The sequence below is a fragment of the Bombus pyrosoma genome, linkage group LG3 (assembly GCF_014825855.1).
Source record: "Bombus pyrosoma isolate SC7728 linkage group LG3, ASM1482585v1, whole genome shotgun sequence".
In the NCBI taxonomy this organism is placed as follows: Eukaryota; Metazoa; Arthropoda; class Insecta; order Hymenoptera; family Apidae; genus Bombus; species Bombus pyrosoma.
In genome coordinates this window covers 12,168,944-12,189,939 of record NC_057772.1, presented here as the reverse complement: position 1 = coordinate 12,189,939, position 20,996 = coordinate 12,168,944, and the positions used below count along the sequence as shown (strand labels likewise).

Below are 20,996 nucleotides of genomic sequence, written 5' to 3'. Positions count from 1 at the left end.
CCTGCTGTAGAGGAAAAACCAACTGAAGGACCTGTTGCAGAGGAGAAACCAACTGAAGGACCTGCTGGAGAGGAGAAACCAACTGAAGGACCTGTTGCAGAAGAAAAACCAACTGAAGGACCTGTTGCAGAAGAAAAACCAACTGAAGGACCTGCTGTAGAGGAAAAACCAACTGAAGGACCAATCGCAGAGGAGAAACCAACTGAAGGACCTGCTGTAGAGGAAAAACCAACTGAAGGACCAATCGCAGAGGAGAAACCAACTGAAGGACCTGTTGCAGAGGAGAAGCCAACGGAAGGACCTGCTGGAGAGCAAAAACCAACTGAAGGACCTGCTGGAGAGGAAAAACCAACCGAAGCGCCTGTCGCAGAGGAAAAACCAACTGAAGGGCCTATTGCAGAGGAAACACCAACTGAAGGACCTGTTGTAGAGGAAAAACCAACTGAGGGACCTGTTGTAGAGGAGAAACCAACTGAAGGACCTGCTGGAGCGGAAAAACCAACTGAAGGACCTGTTTCAGAGGAGAAACCAACTGAAGGACCTGTTTCAGAGGAGAAACTAACTGAAGGACCTATTGCAGAAGAAAAACCAACTGAAGGACCTGTTGTAGAGGAAAAACCAACCGAAGGGCCTATTGAAGAGGAGAAACCAACCGAAGAACCTGTTGCAGAGGAGAAACAAACTGAAAGACCTGTTGCAGAGGAGAAACCAACTGAAGGACCTGCTGTGGAGGAAAAACCAACTGAAGGGCCTATTGCAGAGGAGAAACCAACCGAAGAGCCTGTTGCAGAACAAAAACCAACCGAAGGGCCTATTGCAGAGGAAAAACTGACTGGAGGACCTGTTTCAGAGGAGAAACCAACTGAAGGACCTGTTTCAGAGGAGAAACTAACTGAAGGACCTATTGCAGAAGAAAAACCAACTGAAGGACCTGTTGTAGAGGAAAAACCAACCGAAGGGCCTATTGAAGAGGAGAAACCAACCGAAGAACCTGTTGCAGAGGAGAAACCAACTGAAGGACCTGCTGTGGAGGAAAAACCAACTGAAGGGCCTATTGCAGAGGAGAAACCAACTGAAGGACCTGCTGTAGAGGAAAAACCAACTGAAGGACCTGTTGCAGAGGAGAAACCAACTGAAGGTCCTGCTGCAGAGGAGAGACCAACTGAAGGACCTGTTGAAGAGGAAAAATCAACTGAAGGACCTGCTGTAGAGGAAAAACCAACTGAAGGGCCTATTGCAGAGGAGAAACCAACTGAAGGACCTGCTGTAGAGGAAAAACCAACTGAAGGGCCTGTTGCAGAGGAGAAACCAACTGAAGGACCTGCTGGAGAGGAAAAACCAACTGAAGGGCCTGTTGCAGACAAGAAACCAACTGAAGGACCTATTTCAGAGGAAAATCAAACTGAAAAGACCGTAGAAGAGAAACCAAGTGAAGCCACTCCTTCTCAGGAAACTGTACCAGTATCTGTAGAAATTCCAACAGAAAGTTCAATCGAAGAGAAACCTTTTGAAACTCCTGAAACAGCACCTACGGAAGTTCCTAGCGTAGAAGAAACTGCTAGTTCGTCTGCTCCGAAAGAGATACCTGAAGTGTTGACAGAACTTCCAGAAGAAAGTCCAGAAGCTGCCATTACCACAGTTACGGAAGAAGTTTCGCACACTGAGGCAGCACAAACAGAGGGTAGTATGTCACAAGAGCAAACAACAAAAACTCCCACTATTCACGAAGAACCTTCTACGGAACCAACTATACAAGCTTCAGAGCAGCCTACTAAGGAAGAAAAATTAGCAGAAGAGAGCACTCAGAAACCAGAATTACCTGTTGAAGCATCAACAGCAGCTATTCAGAGTGAAACAACCGAGCAAGAACCTAAAGTGCCTGAGGTTGGTATCATGACTGAAACCCCTGAAGTGTCGCCGGTTGAACCTGGAGCTGTTGAGACAACAGCAGCACCTGAAGAAACGAAATTACCAGAAGGGGAACAGGAAGTATCTACTCCCGAAGAAGCTCAAACTGAAACTCCATCGAGAGAAGAGGGAACAACTCAAGCTTCTCAAAAGAAGGAATCAGAGGCTCCTATTACAGAAGAGAAAGTTCCAGGTGTATCACTTACAACACCCAAAGAAGGAGAAATTCAAGAGACCACACCCTATGCAGAAATAGCGCCGAAGGCCACAACTGAACAAATAGCCGAACAATCCACTCTGGCTGAAAGACTTCCAGAAAAAGGATTATCTACAGAAGCTCCTTATATACCATCAGCAATTCCAGGAGAAGGCAATTGTCTCGTCGAAGGACAATCTTACAGCAACAACTCTATAATTCCTCCAGCCAACCCTTGCCAACTTCAATGTCGTTGCATCAGTAGCATCATTCAATGCGACCTTGTTCAATGCCCACCGCCTCCCAATCATTTATCGAACTGCATGCCAATTTATACTAGCAAGGATGCCTGTTGCCCGATGTACACCTGTGACTCGACGCCTACAGCAGGGTTAGAGTCCGATAATCATATGATCGAACACGAAACGCCTAAATACGAAGAGGAACAGAAAACTATATCACCGACAGCTGAAGTTCCAGTGAAGGAAGGCACAACGGAAGCTATCAGGGAACATTCGACTATGGCACCAGAAATGCACATATCCGGTGAAGAAACGACTGAACAGACACATGCACCCGGTTTCTCCGAAGAAAAGCAAACGACTCCGAAATCTGCGGAACCTGAACACGTACAAACGGCTACCGTTGGAGAAGCTGCCAAAGAGCCTGAAGAACAAACTCTTAGTCCAGTATCTCCACAGATAGAGTCTTCTAGTCAAATACCTCCAGAGGAAGCGAAAGAAACTTCACCAGAAGTATTAAGCACTTCTATGAAAATCCCAGAGGAACAGGTAACCAAGATTCCATCTACGGAACAGCCGATCGAAGGGCAGACTTCTGAAGAGCAACCTTCAAGTACTGCTGCGAGTGGGGAACAGACAGTTGTAACGACAGAAGGAGTCCAAGAAGAACAAACTTCTGTTGGAATTGAAAAGGAAGCTTCTACCACGATAAGGCCAACGGCTGAACAACCATCCATTCCATCTGCTGAAGAAGGAGAAAAATCTGTAGAAGGCGAAGAACAAATAACTGTTTCACCTGCAGTTTCAGAAGAAGGTATAAGCAAGGAACCTGAAGTTCCAAGCTCCTCCATATTGCCAGAGGTTGCAGTGACGGAAGGTCAACTTTCAGTGAATGTTGAAACTCAAGGACCACTAGAAGAAGGCACTACTGTGGGCCCAGAATCAGTAACACAGCCCGAAGAAAAAGAAGTAAAGGAAACTAAGCCAGCTGAAGAAGAAAAACCTGCTCAACCTGAGCAACCTATTACAGAAGGTGGATTACAGACAGTCCAACCTGGTGAAGCAGAATCTGAAAAAACATCCATACCACCTGTTGAAGTGTCTACTTCACAAGAAGGTGTAACAGCAGGCGAAGAACATGAAATGACTCATGTGGAACAGGGAACTGTTAAACCAACTGAAAGTGAAACACCTGTAACGGCAGGAATGGAAATGACTGCACCTAGTGTGACTAAAGAAGGACCAAGCAGCACAGAAGCACTCGAAGAAGGAATAACCGCGCCATCAATCATGGGTGTAGAAACTACAAAGGAACCAGAAACTGTTTCAGAAACTACTCCAGAAGAAGAACATGCCGTACCTGAAAGAACTGAACAACCTTTGATACCTACTACTTCAGTAGAAGACGGAATTAAGGAAACCGTAGTTAAGATGACTACGACAACACCCGAAGAACAACCTGTGAAGGTACCCGAGGAACAGTTATCAAGTTCTACCGAAGCTGCTGAGGTAAGCACTGAGCAACCTTCAACATCCACTAAAACGGAGGAAACGACAGAAAAAGAGGGGGTCACTGAAGAACAACTAAATATCGTTAAAATGAAACCTGAACAGGAAACTACACCACCACCTGAGGAGCAACAACCTGAAGTAATACCAGCGGTGAAAGAAACAGCAGAATCTGTTTCACCTGTTGCAGAGGAAACCACACCATCGTTGGAAGCTACGCAATCTCCTGTATCTCAGGAAACTATTACAGAAGCAACACCTGAAGCTAGTACAGTGAAAGCAGCTCCTGAATTAACTTCTCCTCAAACACAAACCGAACAACCTTCAGTGGAGAAGGAAACTGGGGCACCTGCTACTGAAGAAGTGGCTACAGAAGGAATTAAGGAACACCCTATTGAACCAGAGGAGCAACCGGGTACTGAGAAAACAAGTATAGTTGAAGGTAAAGTGCCTGAAATTACAGCACCAACTGAAGTTCCAGAAGAGGTAACAAAGAAACAAGAGCAAGTGACAGAATCTGTGGTACCATCTGAGGAAACTACAATGCAAGTTGTAACTGTGGGAGAACAGAAACCTGAAGAGGGAACTGAGGAACCGATTGTAAAAGAAGGTGTGACACCTGCAGAGACGACCAAAATGCCTGATATGGTAGGTGAAGAAATTACAGATACAAGAAAAGAACAACCTAGTGCAACACTACCTCCAGTTGTGGAAATCAGTTCCACAGTAGCATCAGAAGAAATTCCAATTTCGCCAGAACAGACAATGGAAGGGCAGAAACCTCTAACAGAGGGCGAAGGTGTAACAGAAGAGAAGGCTACGACTGTGCCAAGTGAAATGGGTTCAACTCCTGAAGAACAACCTTCTGTGACGGAAGAAAAACCGGAAGAAGAAATGACGCAGAAGACTGAAGTACCGTCTGTGGAAGAAGCAACAGGCAAACCAGCGGAAGAAGCAGCAACGGGAAAACCAGTCGAAGAAGAAGCAACAGGCAAACCAGTCGAAGAAGAAGCAACAGGCAAACCAGTCGAAGAAGAAGCAACAGGCAAACCAGTCGAAGAAGAAGCAACAGGCAAACCAGTCGAAGAAGAAGCAACAGGCAAACCAGTCGAAGAAAAAGCAACAGGCAAACCAGTCGAAGAAGAAGCAACAGGCAAACCAGCGGAAGAAGTAGCAACGGGAAAACCAGTAGAACAAGAACAGACGACTGTTGAAGAGCAAACAACTCCAGTAGAGGAAATCTTAAAGGTAACTGAAGCTGTTTCTAAGACACCTGCCGAGGCTGGTTCTACTGAAATACCAGTGCAGATAGCGACTGAAGAAGCAACAGAACAAGGACTACCTGCGATACCAGAAAAAGCACTTCCTACCGAAGGACCGGCGCAAGCTACCGAAGGACCTGCGCAAGCTACAGAAGAACCTGTGCAAGTTACCGAAGGACCAGTGCAAGCTACCGAAGAACCAGTGCAAGCTACTGAAGGCCCTGTGCAAGCTACCGAAGGACCAGTGCAAGCTACTGAAGGACCTGTGCAAGCTACCGAAGGACCAATGCAAGCTACTGAAGGACCTGTGCAAGCTACCGAAAGACCAGTGCAAGCTACTGAAGGTCCTGTACAAGTTACCGAAGAACCAGTGCGAGCTACTGAAGAAACTGTGCAAGCTACCGAAGGACCAGTGCAAGCTACTGAAGGTCCCGTGCAAGCTACCGAAGGACCAGTGCAAGCTACTGAAGGTCCGCAAGTTCCTCTTCAAGCACATGAAAAAGAATATTCGACCGAAGCTCCCGAAAACGTAACTCCCGCAGGAGAGGTCCCGACGCCAGAAGTTCCAGAGAAAGAGATTCCAACTGCAGTACCAGAAGAAGCAATTACTACGGAGGCAGCAGAGAAAGAACTTCCTAGTGAAGTTCCAGAGGAAGCTCAAGCTACCAAAGCACCAGAAGAAGAGAAGCCTGGCGAAGTAACTGAAAAGGCTCTTTTTGAAGAAAAGAAACCCGCTGAAGTAACTGAGAAGATTCCTGAAGAAGGAAAGCCAGTCGAAGCTGAACAGCAAACAGTTGAATCCGAAAAAGAAATTCCTCAAACTACTGAAAGTATTTCATTCAAAGAACATGTATTGGCATCAAGTTTGACTAAAATTCCTCAAGTTGAAGAACAGACAACTAAGCTTTCTATCACTACCGAAGAAGAATTATCGCAATCAACTACACCAGTAGCTGAAGCCGAAGCAACCTCTCCTCAAGAAGGAGAAGTTCCAGTGTCTCCAGCTGAAGCTACGGAAGCTACAACAAAGGAAGCTGAACCAAGTCAACCTTCAGAGGGAACACAGCCTGCCGTAACGGAAGGACAGCCTGCGGTAACAGAAGCACAGCCTGTCGTAACGGAAGCACAGCCTGCCGTAACGGAAGCACAGCCTGCTGTAACAGAAGCACGGCCTGCTGTAACAGAAGCACAACCTGCTGTAACAGAAGCACGGCCTGCTGTAACAGAAGCACAACCTGCTGTAACAGAAGCACAGCCTGCTGTAACAGAAGCACAGCCTGCTGTAACAGAAGCACAGCCTGCTGTAACAGAAGCACAGCCTGCTGTAACAGAAGCACAACCTGTAGTAACAGAAACACAGCCTGCTGTAACAGAAGCTCAACCTGTAGTAACAGAAACACAACCTGGTGAAACGGAAGCACAGCCTGGCATTCCAGAAGCACAAACTTCTACCAAACCAGCAATCGAAACTTCAACACAAGAGGCAGAACACCCAGGAACTGAAAAGGCTCCTGAGGAAGAGCACGCAGTTTCAGCGTCAACGGAACTGCCTCAAGAAAAGAGTACAATTGAACCAACGCTTCCTGAAGAGCACAAAGAAGGAGAAACTCACGAGCTGCCAACGGAACCATCGGTTGAATCAGCCGAGGAAGAAGAAGAAGAGGTAGAAGAAGCTGCATTGCCGGAAGCACCTTCGACAACCGAAAAAGAAGAGCCATCTGAAGGTCAACTGCCAAGTGGATTTGGCGAGCATCTTCCACCAGTGAATCACACATTTGAAACCAGTGAACGACCTATACTACCAAGTCTATACGAACGACCTACGAGTACTTTAGCTCCGCAAGTTCCTGAATATCCTGATCAATCGGTAACTGGAGAAGACAATCCACACTTCCCTCCACATGGTGGCAGTTACTTGAGTCCCGACGAAGATTACGACGAAGATGATCAAGCTATTTACGGACCAGGAACTTGCCGATATGGCGGCAAAGTTTATGTATCGGCGCAACAAATTCCAAGAGATGATCCATGCGACTTCTGCTTCTGCTTCAGAAGCGACATCATTTGTCTGCAACAAAGCTGTCCACCGCCGATCCCAGGTTGTCACGAGGAACCGATCAGTGGATTCTGTTGTCCAAGATACGAGTGTCCTGTATCAATGGCCACGTCGCTTAATATCACCACAACGACGACCACGACGACAACCACGTTGCCGCCGCACTTCCACGCTCATGCATATAAGGGAGCTGCGAAACGAAGCGGCTGTCAAATTCGCGGACAAGCGTATCGTGTTGGAGAAGTTATTAGGTCCGCGTCAGGACCTTGCCTTCAGTGCACGTAAGTTTAAAGTCTCTTTTTAAGTAATTATTACCATTCGAGACTACTGAGTGTAAATTATACTCAATAGGAATTATATATATGCCAAAAAATTTATATTTTAATCAAATTCTATGTCATATTTGAAATCATATATTTTCGGCTAGATTCTTTAGGAATCAAGTGACATACTGACATGATAATAAATTATACTTCCTATTTAAAAATAACTACATCCGGAAACTCTACATTCTAACTATAGCAATATATGGCATCAAATGGCCAAACTACCAATCACTATCAAAAGTAAAATAGCCACGAGCGAAACACTCATTGTCTTATAAAAAATTGTCCTCAAACCAGTAGTTTATCTCGAGCATAATCCCCGGTTTTCAATATAATCGTATCACGAAAAGTAACGTAATGAAAGTCTAATTGTTTTACAACCCATGGATAATGGAAATTTTGCAATAGATGCGACGATAATATTAATGAAACGAACGATTTTGAATTTCAGTTGCGGTGGTGATGGCAATATGAAATGTGATCCACGAGTGTGTAGTCCGGAGCCGATGTTGAGGCAAATGATCGCAGCAGCTACGGCCAGAAGGAGGAGATGAGCCGACCAACACGATCCCGGGGATCCGTCGAACAAACATACGCACAAGGAAGTCTAGAGCAGGATCAGTGTTGTATAAAAGTGAATTAAAAATATTCTAAACTATCTAAATGTCGCGGAAACACAGACTGTAATGTGCTTCGGCGATCACGAACTGAGTGGCCAAAACCGTAAACGTTTATATTATATTATATTATGTTATATAAAGAGAAAAAAAAGAGAGGAAGAATGAGATAGAGATAGGAATAGAGACCGAGAGAGAGAGAGTGAGAGAGAGCGCGAGAGAGGGAGAGATCGATGAGCACGTGTAATGGAAGGGACTAAAGGAACAAAAAAGAAAGAAACGAAGAATTTAGCTATGTAAAACAAGGCTCGTTTTTAGTGCCAAACGTGAAACAGAAACAAGCAAACCAGTGGAACGAAAAGGGATATTAGTGGAGAAATATTTCGTGATAGTTCCATGTCTTACGCCATTATCTTTTTTCTTTTTTTTTACACGTAAAAACGATGGTTATAAAGGAAGAGAAAAAGCGATTAATGAAAAAAAAGTTGCTGAACGTACGAGACTTATGACTGTGCCTTCGTCAGTGCCGACAACAGCGGCACTAAACTTTCGTTCCGTGACAGCCAGACACGGCACTGATTTTAGCCACGATCATCGTCGTTGAAGCTTGATATTCTCGAGGAATCGTCGTTAGGAATTAAATGTGGTGATGGGATACAAACGATAAATGCGTTCCAATCGAACGCGACCAAAAAAAGAAATAAATAGATAAAAAAGCGAAGAAAATATACGAACCTTGGTACATACGAAACGATTTCCTATACAGTGACATTGTAACAGCAATATCAGAGATTGTACGAGGGATAACCACGAGATCTTTTTCTTAGCGTAAAGCCTTGTTGATTTCCCGCGTACGATCGAATGCGTGAGAATTCGATTCACGCGACAAGAAATGTAAGCGCCACGTAGCACATTGCTCTTGTAATACCACTGTAGAAACTTGAACAACGATGATCCAAGGCGATCTGCCGTACGATCGCGATAGATCCAAATCGTTTCATGGCTGACACGCGTCGTGCGCTAACGATCAGTCCACATCTACTCACGTCTGCTGACGTTCACGCGTGTTCGAATGCGATCGATAAGATACTAGGAATATCAACGCCGCAGATCCATGACAAACTTACCAGTCAATAATTTCTTCCAACTATTTTTTACGCAACAACATTCCTCTATAGAATTTTTATAATATCCTTTGTCTTCCTATAAATCACGAACGCGATAATACACCGAATGTGAGATTGGTGGGAAAGACGTATTAAAATTATAAAATCCCCTAAGCATTAAAATTTAAACGCACCATGTCAACTGAAAATTATTTCTTATTATTATAATAAGAATAATACTTAAAATTATTGTATATTTGAAAAAGTTTCTACAATAAGCATATAATTTAGAATATAGATTCCAGACATACATAACTTGTTATTCTTTTGATACATAAATCTGAAATATCATTTTATAATGTTTAGAGTTTGAGATTCAAGGCGACGTCAGTCGTCGTTTAATATTTCGATTCCGCCAATTGCACATACGAGTAAATTCCTTTCCTTATCGCGATAGATCCGTGTAATAAGCTAAGATCGTATTCAAGCACGCGCGCCTGTATGTGTGCGTGCGTCTGTGTGCATGGTACATTTATATGTTTTAAAGATAAAATGAAAAGAAAGAAAAAGCCACAAAGACAAGACGAAAGGTACGCGTATCTCAAAGCTCAAACAGCGGCTCGCGCGGAGGACCGAACGCGAATTTGCTTCTCCGGCGAGCTGGCGTCATTATACATATATATATAAATATATATATAAATATAAATATATACATTTATACGATTCTTTATACACACTGTACCCCCTAAAATAATAACACTTAACGATGTTCTATACGTTTGTATGAAAGCATATTAATTATATCTATACGATGATCGTTCTTCGTTCTCTAGTCTCAAAGTGTCGCGGGGATTGTGGTTCTACGATATAACGTGTCCACCGCTTCACTCCTGCGATTTATCCGTAAACAGTCAATTAGAATTTGATACCCATTTTACTAAACCATACCGCGTGGAAAACACCCGAGGAACAAGCAGAAAGTGTTCGTTCACGTATACAAGGAGTCGAATGTGGAACACATTGTCAGAAACGCTTTGAGACTCCGGAACTTAGGGCCGTTTAGGTGTAATAGAACGAACGCTATTATTATCGCAGAAAGTATCGCGCAAGATAGCTATCCCTGTAATTTATAATACGAACGATAGACCACACGTATTAAAGTTCTGTCTTCCTGAAAAAGTTCTGTCTTCGAGCGAATCCCGTCGAATGCTTTTCTGTATATGCGTTCGTTAATTTAGCTCGTAATTTCCGCGGACAAACAATCGAACGTGAAACATTCGCAGGTAAACGCGGTCTGAAAAACACGAGTATGAATAGGGAAGAAATTTCTGCCGGAAGGAATTAGGAGAACGTAGTGTAACCATAGTGCTTCCAATGGCAACTCGATCGTGATATAAATGGCCATATTATTACTGTCACTGTCTCGAAGATTATCTTTACACGTAAACACATCCGATAATAAAGTTAAAATACATAGAATTCATGAAAACCTTTTTTATATCTAAACTGTCTATACGTCGATTTAGTCCAAAGACGAATATTTAAGGAGCATTAAAAATAAAGTAGAATCTTTGTACGTGAACCAATGCATGACTAATAAGATTAAACATTCAAAATGAACGATTTGGTTGGTGATGTAGAATCTAAGTTGGTCGATTGACACGTTCAATGCATATCTGAATTGACCTACTTTTACAATATGTACATAAGGGAATTGTACGTTTTTTAAGATATTTTCCTAATAATTCATATCAAGCAAATACTTGAATTTTACGATATAGAAATAGATTTTCTAAAATAATTATTTGTGTCTAATAATAACATGAAAGGAGAAATGTTAAAAGTTACAAAATTTGGAAAAAATAATTTTCGGATAGTCTCGTGAAGAACACATACATAAAGTTATATGATACCGAAATAGGACTCAAATGAAAATGATTCATTCATTAGCATATGGCATTACAGGTAGTGAAAATCGAATCAACAATGAACGTATTAATGATATATTTTTTATAATTAAAACACGGTCGGGTGGCCACCTTGCGCTATCTATTCGAGGAATGAAAGTTTTTATTGCTATTCATAAATGCAGTCCATTAGGAAAGTACGATAGCACAATATGTTTCTATAAAAACGTTGAAGCTAACAGAGCTCGACAACCTTCAAATATAATTCCCCCTGCGATTAAACGTGAACACGTTTCTCGCGTACGAACCAATCGTAATTTCAGTACTTACGTGCAATCGAATCGGCTCTTCTTTAAACTAACGATTTTAGTAATTACTCGAGCCTAGTGTTTATCTTAATATCCACTCATAGCGATAGTATATTATACGGGCTAAGATGCAACAAGGTCGTAATTTGAATCGTCGAATAGTGTTATCGACTAATGTTTTAGGACAGTAGGTAGAACCACATAGAACCCTATACTAAATTCAAAATTACACAATAAAAGCAAATGACGAACTATGACTAATCTATTTCATTTATTAAGTAGAAAATTAAATGACTTTTTAATAATTAGAAATTAGATTATTATTAATCATCATCTAATATTATTAAATAAAAAGCTAAAAATACAAATTAGTACTTTAATATATTGAAAAACAGAAAGAGGGATTTTAATATATGTAAATATAAATTTTTATTCCATGTATTACATACATATACATACATGGCCATGACAGTGGGTCCTTATGTGGTCATATTTCTATCAATTCCTTCGTCTCAGCACCATGATTACTGACTAATGAGTACTGTCGACTACTGATAAGTTCTACAATCTCGTTATATCGTGGCTCGTACTATACCGAAGGTAAAATGAGTATCGAGTTGTTACGACGGTACGTTTATATGATATAGATGTGTAACTGTAACGTAAGATATATTAATTATGGTGAACACATAGGATGCATGTAATTAATTAACGACTGCCTGCTCAGCGTTCGTAAAAATCTTCCCCGTCGTGTCACAATCGATCAATCCGTCGCGGCTGACGAACGTGTCCTTTGACAACGCAAACGAGCCACGCACCTTTATACATATTATATATATAAATATAGATATATATAAATATAAATACATGATATTTATACACAGAATGACCAATTTTTATCTGGTGCCAATAGTCTTCTAGCGCGAACGTTTACCGCATCGCGATAATTCTTCGATTATAGAAATCGATTCTCAATGGAAGCCGAATTGTAGATTAGAATTGATCATGCTGTGAATAGCGAGACGAATATTAACTATGCACAGTACGCGAATATACTCAAAATGCTCGTGATAAATTTCTCGGATATTTCTTCTTTCTGTCTTCTCTACTTTCGTTTCGTTCGTTCGTTTACTTTCCTCCTCCATCCTTTATTTGTTTCATTTTTGTAATCAATTACGAACAACCATGATGACAGTTATCCCCATTATTATCAGCATAATTATCCATTATTCGCCACGTGTAATAATATGTGATACATAAAGAAACGAGCGAGCCGAGGGTATCTCGGTGGTTCTGACTGTATGGAAGTAGGTTAGATTTGACAGTACGTGCTAGTATAAAGTGTCCTTTTATATAGAATAAACGATTTTGTATGTCTAATTTCGATCTACTCTCTGATTCTCACTACCTTCCCTTACAAGGGGATATTAATGGTTCGAGTTAAAGAATATTTGAATAAAACATTATTCAAAAATGATACAACATAATTGGTTGCATGTAGTAATTATTAAAAAATTTATTTCACACACATGGTCAATAGTTTTGTTGAGAATAAACAGCCAGGGAATAGCAGCTAAGTTCATTTGCTTCTTCTTTGTTACTCCTGTCCACTTATTTTGTTTTCATTAAAATCGATCGTATTCCAGAACTTTATGTTCGCGAAGTCGCTACTAGTTTCCATCTTTATGTTCTGCGGATTAGCTATATGAAGATATTGAAATTCTTTTTCATTGGGATCTAATGTTTGCCATTGAACATCGCCGGCACGTGGTTTACTGAAGTATTTTGAAATTTTTATTAAGAATATATTTAAATTAAAGAAAACGTAAAAATTTAAAGTAACATACCCCTCTATAGCAAATGACGTGTAAAAATCGAGCAATATTTGTTGCATTTCCAAGTCACTCGGCCTCGAAACGTTTGACATTCTAGTACCAAGCACAAGAAATGCATCATCTCCATGGCTTACCCCTAAACCATCCGGTAAATTTAAGAGAAAAATATTAACTTAATGAATATTAGTAAGGTTTAAGCTTAGGAATATATAGTATAATAATATAAAGTAATAATAATATTAAATTTTGTCAATACCATAATCACGAGATTATAAAGTAACTTACCAAAGTTCTTGGTAGAACCACCACTCACAATTTCACTAATACTATGCACAGATCTGTAACTGTAGTAATAAGTCCACACCGGACTTTTGTTAATTTTCGCGTGCAAAATGACAGCTTTTTGAAAATCAACGCCGAACATCCGATCACCTATCATATGTGTCACCGACAATGATGTATTACTGTCAATAGGTTTCGATCCCAAATAATACTTCCTAATTTTTTCCGCAACCTCTTTATGTTGATTAAGAGGAAGTGTATCGTTGTAGTCAAACAAATATGGTGCAATATTATCCCAGTCATCGTTCAACTGCTTCAACAGTTGATCATTACCAACGAATGCTACTCGAAAAAAGCTATATATTTTACGTGGCAGTACACATAGAATTAATACTATTATTGCATAAAATCATACCTGCAGAGATGTATAATCCTTCTTCGCTAACAACTCCAGAAATCCAGGGAACATCGTATGCTTCGCCACTAACGATAATATCGATTGGCGAACGACTGATAAAAGGGTTGGGTCCATATTTGTCAACAACTGGTCCAAAAGGTGCATAAAGATCAGGCTGTGATTAAAGATTCGAAACTTATATGAAAATAAATATAATTGTAATTGTACAATGTCAAGATAAAAAAATGGTAACAATTCACCAGTTCGCCAACAGCTTGCGATATAATTCGCGCAGGGCGAGTTTGGAGACAATCGATCATTTCTTTTGTATTACGTGTTGGACATCCTAAACTAGCTGCGAATCTTCTAGCCTTGTCAGGAGCATATTTTGTCTGTGCCCAAGGAGTGAGTGCCACGCCACTTATCGATATTCCTCCTACATAAAATATAAGATATAAAATATACAATATATAATGTAAAATATAAGATATAAAATATATAATATAAAATATAAAATTTCTCTCATATTAACTCGACAATAACATAAAGAAAAATAACCACGTACTTTGGAAAAGACCAGCACTTAAGCGTGACAAATAATGATAATGGACGCTGGCAGCTCCTGCACTCAAACCAAAAATAGTTATTTGGTTCGGATCGCCACCGAAACTTCTAATATGATTATACACCCAACGCAAAGCCATGTTCTGATCTTTCAATCCCATATTTCCAGGTACTACACTGTCACCGGTACTGAGAAAGCCTTAAACAAACACGTTTTCCGGATCTTGTTATGAGTATAACGTGTAAATACTTTTAGCTTTTCGTGGTCGAAAGGTCTATCAATTTGAGTAAACCAACAAAATCAACTAAAAATCAAGCGACTTTTAAATTCATTAAATTAGTTAAATCTTTTAAATTAGTAGTCAACTGGTACTATTAATACTAAATTTTTGGAATAAAACCTTTCCATTATCATTCTCACCGAAGGGCCCTACACGATAATTAAGCGTGATCAGGGTAACATCACGGTCCATTACAAGCGTCTCGTTAACTTCGTTTCCGCTACCAAACTGATAAGCTCCTCCGTGAATCCAAAACATCACTGGTAACAAGGATTCATTGCCATTCCTGAACGGTATATAAATATTCATATATAAGCAGTCCTCACATCCCGTAACTTTGTCTCCATTTTTGGGGGTAGATAATGTAACATATTGGGTGCAAACAGAACCTTTCTCCACGGCGGGTAACTCACTTATCCATTCTTGCACGGGCTGCGGTGGCTGTAATTTCATCATGTTTCGTTAATCAAAAGGATTTTAGTTTCTTGACACAATTTTCCGCGATTGTTCTACGTACTTTGAATCTAAGTTTTCCAACGGGCGGTTGCGCATAGGGAATACCTTCGTACGCCTCGTATTTCCTACCATGTCGAGAAACCTTATAATATCCGCGTATGTCCCCAAGAGACGTCCTGACTCTGGGTGTCCGCTCATTCTGCCACGAAAAGTTCACAAATCCCAGCAGGAACAAAGCGATAACTGATAGTTCCATTGTGTTCCTTTTGAAGTTACGTACATATCTGATCGGCAGCAAGCGTTTTATAACCTCCATACAACTGCCGATAAGCATATGAAAATGCACTTTTTAAATTAACGATATGTTTTTACCGATTTACCAATACGTAAAGCATGTACATGGATAAATATATAAATAGTATAGTATAGTAATATATCTCTAATATACAGTATATTTTTTATCAAAATACAGTATCAAAATGTATTATACATAAATTAAAGAACGATCGAGCAATTACCAATAAATGATTGAAACACTGTTCCGCTGTGATGCACAAGAAATAAATACCGCGAATACATAATCTTTCCTAAAGCGAGCATTTTCTCCTACTATCACCATTTTTCCGGCTGGCAATGCATTCGTTGGAGCCAAGTCGCAATTTCGATGTGAAACTTTTACCGGAATTCGGCTAAGTATCGCACAATACTATTGATGCAAGGTAAATATTTAGCGCTCGCATTCTGATGATGATATAAATACATCGGAAATATAAGAATTTTCGCTCTCTGTATTTGAAGTTAAGTAAACGAACATTCCATTATGGCAAAAAATTGAGAAAAAACATAACGAAATTATTAGGAAAAATTAAAAAATTTCTTAATATACACTTCATATTTATATATATATGAAATTAAAACACGAATAACGTGAAGTTTTTAAATCGTGGACATTTCCACTAAAAAAAAACGAAATATGAAGCAAATGATCCAACTACTCACTGCTAGAAAATATATATTAATTTAAATAAATTGCCCTGATTGGTTTTATTACCATTTACATTATTCAATGCGTGCATTCTGTAGATAGCATATCTTCAAGATAACTTCCCAACTTTTAATGAATTATTCATACAAGAGTTACGTTACGATTGCGCAATTAAATTCTAACAAAGAAATTAACATCACACTACTGAAGATTATACAGATGAAGAGACCCCACTATTACTTAAACTTTTATGATAAACGTACGTTAGTCTTACTTTCCTGAACATTGACTACGAAATATCTAAAAATTTGTTTTGTACGCGAAAATATGTGGTTGATGAACAGATCTTCACAATTTAATCGTCGTTAGAATAAACTAATTGCGATCTATTATTTTGTGCGAGGATCTTAAACCAGATAAGTAATTTAGATTGACAATATCGCAGCATTAATCGTAAGATCTGATTCATTCCTACATGAAACATGCATCAAATATAATTTCATGCATAACTATTGTTATTTTATAATTAGTATTTTTCACAATTTGGAGACATATTACTTTTTGTTATCTTTCTTTGTATTAGTTTCTTCGATGTTAGTACTAGTATGAATAAGCATCGAAAGCCAAAAAATTATCGTACATGATTCATATTATCGTTCAAAGTCAATAGTACGTGCATTCAAAGTAGCTTTAAGCATATGTTTTATATTAATATATTTAAAAATAGGTTATTTAGATAATCTATATTTAGCATATTCAACAGTAAATACGAACATTTTTTGTATTTCATATAGAGTAATACTCAATAATATGTTATTAATTTAATCGTCACAGTTTTGCACGTTGGATTTACTTTTACTTTTACCTATGACATGAAAAATTTCCATAATAAATTGTGAAGAGTGCTCGTCATATTTGCAATTAATAAATATTAATTAATATAGCATTCATAAAAAAAGCATGATAAAATATAGAAAAATAGAAACTCCCGAAATTACAAATCACAATAAAGTATGTTAATTATTTACGTAGCGCTAATAAACACTAACTATACACTCATATTTAAAATGCACAACGATAATGATAAGATATCAGGTGCAATTGTGTTGATAACTGCTGTGTTGATGTATGACTATTACTGACTATTTCTGAGTAATCTGACTATCAATTAATTAAAAAAATGACGATGAGAGAATATCACAACAGCAAAATGATATAGATATATACAAATTATAACACTACAAAGTTAAAAATTGAATTCTTTCTAATTAGACTTTACGTACAAAGAAATACAATAAGTTTCAACAAAATATTTTAAGAACTTACAATAATTTTCAATAAACAAATTTTAAGAACATTTATGTAATCCTATAATTCATAACACTGCATCAAACGCGATCATCATCTCATCGCAACACTAATTCAAACCGAAGTCGGCACCTTTTTACAACACTAAAAGCATTTTGTCGCAACTCTAATTTGACTATTGGAGGCTGCTCATCTTGATACGAAAAATTCACAAACGCTAAGAAAAATGAAACGGTCGGTAGTTTCATCGTGTCCATTTTAAAACTGTGTTTTAAAATGCTCGGTGCGACGGTCAACCTTTTATTAGCTTTGCCATAACTTCCGATAAGCATGTGTGAATGTTTTTTCAAACCAGTACTATATTTTCTGTATCGGTTATTAAAAAAAAGTAGGCATTTAAAAAGTCTATCTTTGGTGTAGATAATATTTTACAATAAAATCTTGTTAGATTTCAACGTACTGCGTAGAGACTCACTGAACAATCATTGAACAAACATTTATAAATAACTTATGTACTATTTATTTTCTCAAACCTTTACAACGTAAAACATATCTAAGGGGCTCTCTTATATGAGAAAAAATATATGGTTGCATAACTGAAATATTATTAGTATAAATTAATTATAATAAATCTATTACGAGTTCGACTGAAACTTAAATCAAGAGACAGACCTACTTACATGATGCAGATTGATAATACTATAGGAGAAAATCGAACGAATAATTAAAATGGATAAAGCGATAGATATAAGAGCTGAATAATTCGAGCATTCAACATAAAAATAAAGCTTCAAATATCTTTCTCAACCTATCTCCATAACTGACATTACGTGACAAGCGTGTTTTTCTTTTCACATCTTCAAATGCAAAAGTTTAAAAAATACGAACTCTAAATGTTAGAATTTAAATGCGAATAAACACTGAAAGACGACATATTATCAGGAAAGATTAGTATAATTGCACATTACTGCAATCGGAAATATCCAGGAATCCAAAATAACGTACATGAAATATCGAAGAAGTATCTATAAAATATCCATTAGTTCCAAAACATCTTCTTTTATTTCATATTGATACAGACCAATGTCAAATGTAGTTTTTTCTCCTTGTAATTATCTTTGACTTTTTTAATTATAAACAAGATGATTTAACAAATTAAATGGTAATATATATATGAATACTGGAAAAACTAATTTATTTTATTATGGAAATATGCATATTTCTTAGAATGATTCAATGTAAACATCTATAGGACTACTTCGTTATTTAGAGCTATAAATATATTTGCAGCGAAGGATCATTGGAAAGAGGAGGGAAAAAAAAAGTGCAGACTATGTGGAAGGGAAGAAGAGAACCTGAGACATGTAATAGAGGAATGTGAAATAACAGGAGGAACAAAGGACATGGAAAAGACATTGAATGAGACTGGGGAAAGACTAAGGAACTTAAGAGCAATAATAGAGAAAAGAAGGGTAAAGGCAATACAAGACGGGGTAGAAGGACAGGAAGGTAGCGCAGCAAGGAGGAAAGAGACCAAAGGACATAAGGTGTAGCCATAAGTTTTTTTTTTTATATTGTTTATTTTTAATTTTACAATTTGTCCAGTGGGACATTAGGTAAAATGTTGTAACATGTGATTGAATAGCATGTGGATGGTTACCCCCAGCGGGGTACCATCTTCGTATTTATTAGGTTATATCCCTTGTGAGGTCAGCTGGGTGTTTCCTTTTTAGTCTTCTTTCTATGCTTGTGTTGATCGTTTCCGTAGCCAGCCGGTTTGGGTGTGTTGTTATTCTTTCTCTGTACCTTTCCGCGCATCTGGTAATCTCCTCCTCCTCCTTGTCACCTTTCTATAGATTTCAGGCGTGTTAGTTTGGATCTTTACTTGATCTAGTTTGCTTTGTTTCATTATATAATTGTCTTTCCCGACTATATTATTTAGTAGTTCGATAAGCGGGTCTATTATTTGGGCCTCGACAAATATTGGTGGCGGTTTTGTAATGTGGCTTGAATTAGTTGTAACTTTGCTTGTCGGGTCAGCACCTATTACTTCAGTTAGCGAGCTGAAGGAATTTCTTAGTGGTAATTCTTGCAGCCATCGCTGCTTTTCTGTATCTAGATTTTCTGCGGCACTTGTGCCTGTTGTCGTTTTACGTTTCTTGCTTGTCTTTGCTATTTTCCATGCCTCGTCTTGGTAATATCTATCGTTTTCTTGGTTTTGCTCCTCCTGTCTCGACTGCTCGTCCGTTTCTTCTATAGCCATGTCGTTTATGTTGTTGTTGCATTGTCGTTGATGTTTTAGACTTGGTGAGTCTACTGACCTGCTAATATAGTGCATTTCGCCTTTTGTTGTAATTTTTATAGTTGGTATCTGCTGCATTTTTAAAGCTTCACCTCTCTATCACTATTAACTTAGTTTCACTTCGAACACAAAAATAAAAGACTAAACATAATAAAATAGCCTTAATAATATTCCTTAAAAGCTGAAGCGAGAGGGATTCGAACTCGTGACGCCTCGCCTTGTGTTGCGGACCTCGACGAGCGTATCTACCTGCCTCGCCAACGTACTCTACTATGTAAGATGCTTTTGTTATAGATGTTTTTATTGAAATCGAAACAGGATTTTCAGCATATTAGCGAAAATAAATTCCTTCGGCTATGATTACTATAAATTAAAATTTATGTTATACGTCTGTAGTACCAGCGTTAACATTTAACCAGGTTTTTCACTTTTCTTCATTTTCTCTATCTTTACTGAAAAAAAAAGCTGTAACCATGTCTATTTTTACATAGATCTACAGCCGACCTATATTTGTATATGTACGTACATCGACGTAAGCAAAAGAATACAATCGATGTAACCGCAGGGTCGACACGGTGCGCAATTACCGTGGAATCCGGAAATTTTAATTAAATCGACACAGAAATCGTTGGTGAAACGAATATTCTAACCAACTCGGTAAAAGTAATTTTCTCTCGATAGCAGATAGACGGTACATTTCTGTGAGTGAAAATCATCGTTAACATTTAACGTGTCTTATGACATGTAATGTGTAATTAAGTGCTTGAAGATTTCTTTTAATAAAATAAAATATAATAGGTATAAATGAAAGAAGCACAAAAATTGTTAACATGTTTTTGTTTAACTGAAAATATATTACGATTGATCGCGAATAATTTGTTATACGTGGTGATGTGGTAACGAGAAAAATTTTAAATAAACCGTCCTCGATGACAAGCCTTATCAATAACAGCTCTCGTGAAAACCGATGTTTTTTATCTCTGTACAAATTTCTGTTCATATGGCGCTGAATTTGTTACAACCCACGTACTTTTTATTTTTACTTCTAATTGTTACAGGAGCTCGTAAAGATAAAAATAGCACGTTTCAACAGGAAAAAGAAACTGATAAGTCTTCCTTCATATATATTATAGGAAGACTTATCAGTAT

The 20,996-nt window shown here is 38.5% G+C and overlaps 2 protein-coding genes across 6 annotated transcripts in view; one reads left to right on the top strand and one right to left on the bottom strand.

Moving 5' to 3' along the window:
• The window catches only part of LOC122565900 (titin-like), a 60,416-nt gene extending 50,476 nt beyond the window's left edge, over positions 1 to 9,940 (top strand). For 2 of the 4 annotated variants that reach the window (XM_043722399.1, XM_043722397.1), the window contains exons 7-8: positions 1 to 7,454; positions 7,951 to 9,940. In XM_043722399.1, coding sequence (XP_043578334.1) covers positions 1 to 7,454; positions 7,951 to 8,053 — 7,557 coding nt within the window. In that variant the 3' untranslated portion in view covers positions 8,054 to 9,940. The remainder of the gene's footprint in view (positions 7,455 to 7,950) is intronic. The other 2 variants (XM_043722395.1, XM_043722398.1) reach the window with 2 other exon arrangements.
• Positions 9,941 to 12,924: 2,984 nt separating this feature from the next.
• Positions 12,925 to 15,922, bottom strand: LOC122565904 (venom carboxylesterase-6-like). 2 transcript variants are annotated; one of them, XM_043722420.1, is made up of 10 exons: positions 15,771 to 15,922; positions 15,314 to 15,572; positions 15,123 to 15,237; positions 14,937 to 15,056; positions 14,517 to 14,714; positions 14,212 to 14,387; positions 13,970 to 14,126; positions 13,558 to 13,896; positions 13,285 to 13,408; positions 12,925 to 13,212 (listed from the first exon to the last, which is right to left on the bottom strand). In XM_043722420.1, the coding sequence occupies exons 1-10, from the start codon at positions 15,869 to 15,871 to the stop codon at positions 13,035 to 13,037; spliced, it is 1,767 nt and encodes a 588-aa protein (XP_043578355.1). In that variant the 5' UTR covers positions 15,872 to 15,922; the 3' UTR covers positions 12,925 to 13,034. The 2 variants fall into 2 exon arrangements, with proteins under 2 accessions (XP_043578355.1, XP_043578354.1); XM_043722419.1 differs by having other exon boundaries at positions 14,937 to 15,237; positions 15,771 to 15,919.
• Between the last annotated feature and the right edge of the window lie 5,074 nt (positions 15,923 to 20,996).